The sequence below is a fragment of the Tachyglossus aculeatus genome, chromosome 1 (assembly GCF_015852505.1).
Source record: "Tachyglossus aculeatus isolate mTacAcu1 chromosome 1, mTacAcu1.pri, whole genome shotgun sequence".
In the NCBI taxonomy this organism is placed as follows: Eukaryota; Metazoa; Chordata; class Mammalia; order Monotremata; family Tachyglossidae; genus Tachyglossus; species Tachyglossus aculeatus.
In genome coordinates this window covers 147,717,474-147,725,502 of record NC_052066.1, presented here as the reverse complement: position 1 = coordinate 147,725,502, position 8,029 = coordinate 147,717,474, and the positions used below count along the sequence as shown (strand labels likewise).

At 55.0% G+C, this 8,029-nt stretch overlaps 1 protein-coding gene across 1 annotated transcript; it reads left to right on the top strand.

The window, feature by feature from the left end:
• Window positions 1-555: 555 nt before the first annotated feature.
• On the top strand, window positions 556-7,250 carry LOC119927381 (proline-rich protein HaeIII subfamily 1-like). The gene is made up of 5 exons (XM_038746018.1): window positions 556-657; window positions 1,203-1,264; window positions 3,794-3,914; window positions 4,804-5,295; window positions 7,215-7,250. Exons 1-5 carry the CDS (start codon window positions 556-558, stop codon window positions 7,248-7,250), a joined length of 813 nt encoding a protein of 270 aa, XP_038601946.1.
• Window positions 7,251-8,029: the final 779 nt, after the last annotated feature.

Here is an 8,029-nt window from a genome sequence, read left to right as displayed (position 1 = left end):
CACATAGTAAGCACTCAATAAATATGATTGAATGAATGAATGAATGAATGAATAGTATGCAAGGTAAGCTATTTTTTCTTTTTATGAGGCCTGAACTAGAAAAGGTAGCTTCTGGAAAAGTGGGGTTCTCCTAATACTAGCTTCCTGATCGGTGGAGTGAAGAGTCTGGTATTTTATCACTTTTCATTCATTCTATCCTACTCCTTCATTCTCTCACAAGCATCACTTCCATGGCATATCCCTTCTGATTACGGAGCTAGGTGATCGGCCGAATGTGTGACCCATATTCACTGGAAGATTACCAACTTCCACAACAGGTACTGCTACTATCACCACCAGCTCTGCTACAACTACCACCACTACTACTTCTGCTATCATTACTAATTACTCCTACTATGATTACTACTTCTACTACTACTTGAATTCCCTATCCTCTTTCCAGAGCCGCTCACAGGGAGTCACCTACCCCGTTCCTCTGACCTCAGATGGTGCTTGGAGAAGTGAATAAGCGGTAAAATAGGGATGGGGAGGTGAGTAAGCAGTAAAATTGCAGGCATGAGGTCAAAGAAAGCTGAGACCATAACACCATCAGCAGTGTCATTACTAGATCAGATCTGTGGTCTATCCAACCCAGAATTATGTCTAAACAGGGACACCGTAATTCTTGGACAACCTTGTGATGACTGCCCTCCTGACACCCATCCTTATTGTTCAGAATGAATTATAAAACATCCTGAACTTTCTCCAGAGGTCCTGGACAACTCCCAAACCAGATAATCAGCAGCTGAGTAATCCTTAACTCTGAATAAATTAAGCCTCTCTCCAGCTTAAATGGTCCTCTGCCCCCAGAGAGAGAGAGGCAGTTTACAAGGAGCATCAGTTCGATGGCTACACTGTGGCTCTGGAGTAGGAGGGAGAAGAGGAGCTCTCGTTCAGCACTCAGGACCTTCTGTTCATCAAACCACCCTACCTCCAAGGCCTCAGCCTTCCCACTGAGGATCTGAAAAGAAGAGAAAAGAGGAGGGGAGATTAGGAGAGGAGCCTAGAAATAAGAAAATAAATATAGAAAAGAGAAAGAAAAGAATATGAAAAACCTGAGGGTCTCCATTTTTTGCTAATACACAACTGCACACACACACACACACACACACACACACACACCACCTCCAGCCTCCCTCCAATCCCCAATCTTCTCTATCTAGCTCCCAGATCCTGAGGGCACTTTGCTGGCAGAATCTGAAACTCCCGGGAGCAGCATCCCCGGGTAGGGTTTGGAAGTAGGAAGAAAAACCCTAGAAACTAGCCTGCGTTGCCTCACCACACCTCCACCACCACCGCGACTCCACGCTTGCCGATGCGTCCCTCAGTTTCCAAGAAGAAACACAAGAGGAGGTGGGAGGGACTGGGGCTTGTTTTCCCTGCATTAAAATAGAGACCGCTTTGGGGTGAAAATTGAGAACTTCTGAAATACAGGTGCCTCTCCACTTCTCCCGAGCGCAAGAATGCCTTTTCTTAGAACAAGGATTGTGTCCGACTTTATCACCTTGTGCCTAGATCAGTGCTCAGCACACAAAAGTGCTTAACAAAGAACACATTATTATTATTGTTATTATTAGTATTACTTTAACTTCACTGTCCAGGAGCTGATTGTGTCCGACTTTATCACCTTGTGTCTAGATCAGTGCTCAGCGCACAAGTGCTTAACAAAGAACACATTATTATTATTGTTATTATTAGTATTACTTCATCATCATCATCATCATCATCAACCGTATTTATTGAGTGCCTACTGTGTGCAGAGCACTGTACTAAGCGCTTGGGAAGTACAAGTTGGCAACATATAGAGACAGTCCCTACCCAACAGTGGGCTCACAGTCTAAAAGGGGGAGACAGAGAACAAAACCAAACACACTAACAAAATAAAATAAATAGAATAGATATGTACAAGTAACATAGAGTAACAAATATGTACAAACATATTTACAGGTGTATATATATATATATATATAAAGTTATATATGTTTACATATATAAAGTTATATATTACTTTAACTTCACTGTCCAGGAGCTGGGTGGCAAGAACAGGGGAAGGTGGGTTATGGAATTTGCAGTTCTTAAAATCCCATCTTACTACATTTGAAGGAACGGACTACAATTCCCACCTAACACCTTCAGACCTGTAGAAAAGTGTTTTAATCTCCGTGTTGGAGTTTATGCCTCCCTCTCCCCTCGCTTCCTCCAGCCCCTCCGCCCCCAAGTCTCTTCCAGGCTGTGGGCGTGAGGACAACTCGGCCCACCCGTGCTCTGTCCGGTCTCCCAGGGAGGAGTAGCCCAGGCCAGAACCAAACAGCTGGGATTTTCCCTCCCTCCCCTCGGTCCTGGCAGGGTCCCGGCGGCTCGGCAGCCGTGGCAGCGTGACCCACTATACTGTGTTTCTATACGGTCAGTGATCTATATAGGGCTGGAGGGGCAGGGGTGAGGGCCCAGTTCATTCATTCATTCATTCATTCAATCGTATTTATTGAGCGTTTACTGTATGCAGAGCACTGGACTAAGCGCTTGGGAAGTACAAATCGGCCACATATAGAGACTGACCGTCAATCGATCAATCAATCAATCGTATTTATTGAGCGCTTACTGTGTGCAGGTCACAGTACTAAGCGCTTGGGAAGTACCCTACCCAACAACGGGCTCACAGTCTAGAAGGGGGAGACCGACAACAAAACATGTGGATTTATTACTCTATTTTACTTGTACATATTTACTACTCTATTTATTTTATTTTGTTAATATGTTTTGTTGTCGGTCTCCCCCTTCTAGACTGTGGGCCCGCTGTTGGGTAGGGACCGTCTCTATATGTTGCCAACTTGTACTTCCCAAGCGCTTAGTACAGTGCTCTGCACACAGTAAGCGCTCAAGAAATACGATTGAATGAATGAATGAATGAAGGTAGACAGGGGTCACTACCATCCGAATAAATAGAATTATAGCTGTATACACATCATTAATAAAATAGAGTAATAAATATGTACAAGTAAAATAAATGGAATAATAAACGTACAAATATATACAAGTACTGTGGGGAAGGGGAAGAGGGTAGGACAGAGCTGTGTGGGGGCGATGGGGAAGGGAGCAGGAGAGGAAAGGGGGTGGGCTCAGTCTGGGAAGGCCTCCTGAAGGAGGTGAGCTTTCAGTAGAGCTTTGAAGCTGTTTCCGGCAGGCCCTGCCCTGCCGGTCCTGGGCTTGTCGGGGGTTGGGGGTGAGGGGCAGGGGATCAATCAGTCAATCAATCAATCGTATTTATTGAGCGTTTACTGTGTGCACAGCACTGTACTAAGCGCTTGGGAAGTACAAGTTGGCAACATATAGAGACAGTCCCTACCCAACAGTGGGCTCACAGTCTAGGGGATGCCCGGAGGAGTAGGGTGGGGGCTAGGGGAGCCTGCCTAACGCGGGAGGGACCAGGGCAAGTCGGTTTGCCCTCGCCTCTTGGTTCCCACGGGCTAGGCACTGTGCCGCGTGGCTTTAGTGGAAAGATCCGGGCTTTGGGAGCCTGAGGTCGTGGGTTCTAATCCCGCTCCGCCATTTGTCAGCTGGGTGACTTTGGGCGAGTCACTTCGCTTCTCTGGGCCTCAGTTAGCTCATCTGGAAAACGGGGATTAAGTCTGGGAGACCCACGCGGGACAACCTCGTCGCCTTGCATCTACACCAGGGCTTAGAACAGTGCTTGGCACTTGTATCCACACCAGTGGTCGGCGCGTAGAAAGCGCTTAATAAATATCATCGTCCTCAGGAGCCGGCGCTGGGTGCGATCCTCAGAGGGGGCTCGGGACGGCCCTGCCCAGCGCCCCGGGCCCCCTCCCCCCCTCCCCGCCCCCGCCGGACGCTTCGGCTTTCCCGAGTGGCAAAGTGCAGTGAGGCCAAGTTGGGTCCCGTTGCCGTGCGGGAAGCCGGGGGTGCGGGCCTCCCCCGGGCACCGGGCTGGAGACCTCGGGGGCCGCCAGGAGGACCCCTGCCCCCTCCCCCCAGCACCAGGACGGCAGAGGGGACCCCTACCCCCTCCCTTCCGCCCCAGGACAGCAGAGGAGACCCCTGCCCCCTCCCCCTCGCCCCAGACTAGCAAAGGAGACCCCTGGCCCCTCCTCCCCGCACCAGCCCGGCAGAGGGGACCCCTGCCCCCTCCCCCTGCCCCAGGCTAGCAAAGGAGACCCCCTGCCCCCTCCCCCAAACCAGGCCGGCAGAGGGGACCCCTGCCCCCTCTCCCCCGCCCCAGACCGCCAGAGGGGACCCCTGCCCCCTCTCCCCCTGCCCCCTCCCCCCCCGCCCCAGACCGCCAAAGGGGACCCCTGCCCCCTCCTCCCCGCCCCAGACCGGCAGAGGGGACCCCTACCCCCTGCCCCAGACCGGCAGAGGGGACCCCTACCCCCTGCCCCAGACCGGCAGAGGGGACCCCTGCCCCCTCCCCCTGCCCCAGGCTAGCAAAGGAGACCCCCTGCCCCCTCCCTCCGTCCCCAGGACGGCAGAGGGGACCCCTGCCCCCTCCCTCTGCCCCCTCCCCTCCAACCAGGCCGGCAGAGGGGACCCCTGCCCCCTCCCCCCCAGACCGGCAGAGGGGACCCATGCCCCCTCCCACCAGCCCCCTCCCCCCCCGCCCCAGACCGGCAGAGGGGACCCCTGCCCCAGGCTAGCAAAGGAGACCCCCTGCCCCCTCCCCCCAGCCCCAGGCCGGCAGAGGGGACCCCCGCCCCCTCCCCCCAGCCCCAGGCCGGCAGAGGGAACCCCCGCCCTATCCCCCAACCCCAGGAGGACAGAAGGGACCCCCGCCCCCTCCCCTGGGCCCCAACCCAGCAGAAGGGCCCCCTGCCCCCTGCCCCTGGCCGGCAGAGGGAACCCCAGCTCCCCCCGCCCCGGTCCGGCAGAGGGGACCCCAGCTCCCGCCGTCCGCCCCCTGTCCCGGGCCGGCAGGACGCTCGCGGGTCCGTGTCCGCGGGCTGCGGCGGCGGCGGGCGCGGGCGGAGTCCTAGGAGCGCAGCGCTTCGCACGGCATCGGAGGGAGGGCATCGGAGGGAGGGCACCGGAGGAGGGCAGCGGGCTCCGGGCTCCGGGCTGCGGGTTCCGGGGCTGCGGGGCTCCGAGGCTCCGGAGTTCGGGCAACAGCGGCCCCTGGCGGGGGACCCGGGCCTTCCCCTCCTCGCCCCTCCCCTGCCCCCGCCCCCGCCCCGCCCCGTCCGGTCCGCCCCGTCGGGGCCCGCGGGATCCCCCAGCCCCCCAGCCCCCCAGCCCGGCCTTAGGACAGCGGCTCACCGCCCTGCCCTGTGTCCCCCGCCCGCCCCTCCCCTCCTTTGCAGCGTGAGAAGCAGCGTGGCTCGGTGGAAAATCAATCAATCAATCAATCAATCGTACTTATTGAGCGCTTACTGTGTGCAGAGCACTGGGCTAAGCGCTTGGGAAGTACAAGCTGGCAACGTCTAGAGACGGTCCCTACCCAACAGTGGGCTCACGGTCTAAAAGCCCGGGCTTTGGAGTCAGAGGTCGCGGGTTCAAATCGCGGCTCCGCCACATGTCAGCTGTGTGACCTTGGGCAAGTCACTTTAACTTCTCTGAGCCCCAGTTCCCTCATCTGTCAAATGGGGATTAAGACTGTGAGCCCCACGTGAGACAAACCTGATCACCTTGTATCCCCCCAGCGCTTAGAACAGTGCTTTGCACATAGTAAGCGCTAAACAAATGCCGTCATTATTATTATTATTAAAAGAGCCCGGGCTTCAAAGTCAGAGGTCGCGGGTTCAAATCCCGACTCTGCCAAATGTGAGCTGTGTGACTTTGGGCAAGTCGCTTCACTTCTCTGGGCCTCAGTTCCCTCATCTGTCAAATGGGGATGAAGACTGTGAGCCCCCTCGTAGGACAACCTGATCACCTTGTAACCTCCCCAGTGCTTAGAACAGTGCTTTGCACATGGTAAGCGCTTAATAAACGTCATCATTGTTATTATTTTTGCAGGCCCCTCGGTGGGGGCTCCTTCCCGGGTGCACATAGTAAGCGCTTAGTAAATGCCATCATTAATCAATCAATCAATCAATCGTATTTATTGAGCATTTACTGTGTGCAGAGCACTGTACTAAGCGCTTGGGAAGTACAAGTTGGCAACATATACAGACAGTCCCTACCCAACAGTGGGCTCACAGTCTAGAAGGGGGAGACAGAGAACAAAACAAAACAAAATCTTTATTATTATTATTATTTGCTGACCCCTCGGTGGGGGCTCCTTCCCGGGTGACACCTCACCTCTGACCGTCGCCCTCCTTGTCCACCCCGGGCCGGACCGGGCCGGACGGCCGGAGCCTCCGCAGGGCACAGGCGGGCAGGCCGCCCGGAGAGTTTAATAATAATAATGGTAGCATTCGTTAAGCGCTTACTATATGCCAAGCACTGTTCACAGCGCTGGGGGTGGGGGTGGGGATACAAGGTCATCAAGGTTGTCCCACGTGGGGCTCACCGTCTTCATCCCCATTTTACAACTGAGGCCCAGAGAGAAGAATAATGATGGGATTTATTAAGTGCTTACTATCTGCAAACCACTGTTCTAAGCATTGGGAAGTTTACAAGGTGATGAGGTTGTCCCACGGGGGGCTCACCGTCTTCATCCCCATTTTACAACTGAGGCCCAGAGAATAATAATAATGATGGGATTTATTAAGCGCTTACTATCTGCAAAGCACTGTTCTAAGCATTGGGGAGTTTACAAGGTGATGAGGATGTCCCACGGGGGGCTCACAGTCTTAATCCTCATTTTACAGATGAGGTAACCGAGGCGCAGAGAAGCGAGGTGACTTGTCCAAAGTCACACCTGAGTTCTAATCCCAGGTCTGCCACTTACCCGCTGTGAGATCTTGCCCAAAGTCACACAGCTGACACTTGGCGGAGCCGGGATTTGAACCGATGACCTCTCACTCCAAAGCCCGTGCTCTTTCCACTGAGCCACGCTGCGTTCAATGCTTAGAACAGTGCTTTGCACATAGTAAGCACTTATCAAATGTCATTATTATTATTATTGTGAGTGGGAGCTGCACCAGAGTTTTCGGAGATGCGCGGGAGATGGGGTCCTGGGGGGTGGGGGGACAGGGTGATGGGCGAGTTGGGGGGACGGCGGGAGGGTGAGTTTTGAGACTCAGAGAGGGACCCTTTCCGTGCCCGGGGACTCCCCGGTTCCCCAGCCAGCGCCTTCGGGACGGGACCGGGAGAAAGTTTGATCTCTCCCCTCCATCATCTCCAAGTTAGCCCCCCGGCGGGGCAGACCCTGGGGAGGGGCTAGGAAGGGAAAAGGGGCTGGACTAGCCCCCGGGAGCCAGTGGGGTGGGAGTCTCCCACGCTCCCTCATCCTCGACCGGTCCCTCTCCCCCTGCCCCTCTCCATTCATTCATTCATTTATGGAGAGTTTGCTGTGTGCTGAACACTGTACCAAGCGCTTGAAATGATGATATTTGTTCTGCGCTTACTATGTGCCAGGCGCTGGGGTGGATACAAGCACATGGGGTTGGACACAGTCCCTGTCCCCCATGAGGCTCCCAGTCTCCATCCCCATTTTACAGAGGAGGGAACTGAGGCCCAGAGGAATGAAGTGACTTGTCCAAGGTCCCACAGCGGACAAGTGGCGGGGCCGGGATTAGAACCCATGACCTCCTGGCTCCCAGGCCCGGGCTCTATCGACCAGGGCAGGCTGCTTCTCCAGGGAGACGACCCGGGCCCGGGGCGGTGGCGGTAGGCTGATGAGGGGCGGGAGGGAGGGTCTGCGGGAGATGCAGCAGCATTCACTCATTCAGTCGTATTTATTGAGCGCTTACTGTGTGCAGACCACTGTACTAAGCGCTTGGGAAGTACAGCAGCAGCAGCAGCAGGGGGGTCTGCGGGAGATGCAGCAGCAGCAGCAGCAGCAGCAGGGAGGATCTGCGGGACATGCAGCAGCATTCACTCATTCAATCGTATTTATTGGGCGCTTACTGTGTGCAGAGCACTGTACTTAGCGCTTGGG

Bases quoted from the DNA above. Each gene is read 5' to 3' on its own strand.
- LOC119927381 (XM_038746018.1), top strand. From the start codon at position 556: ATGAGGTCAAAGAAAGCTGAGACCATAACACCATCAGCAGTGTCATTA. The intron at 658-1,202 runs GTAATTCTTGGA...TTCTCTATCTAG, and splicing joins TATGTCTAAACAGGGACACC to CTCCCAGATCCTGAGGGCAC. The intron at 1,265-3,793 runs GTAGGGTTTGGA...CATCGTCCTCAG, and splicing joins CCCGGGAGCAGCATCCCCGG to GAGCCGGCGCTGGGTGCGAT.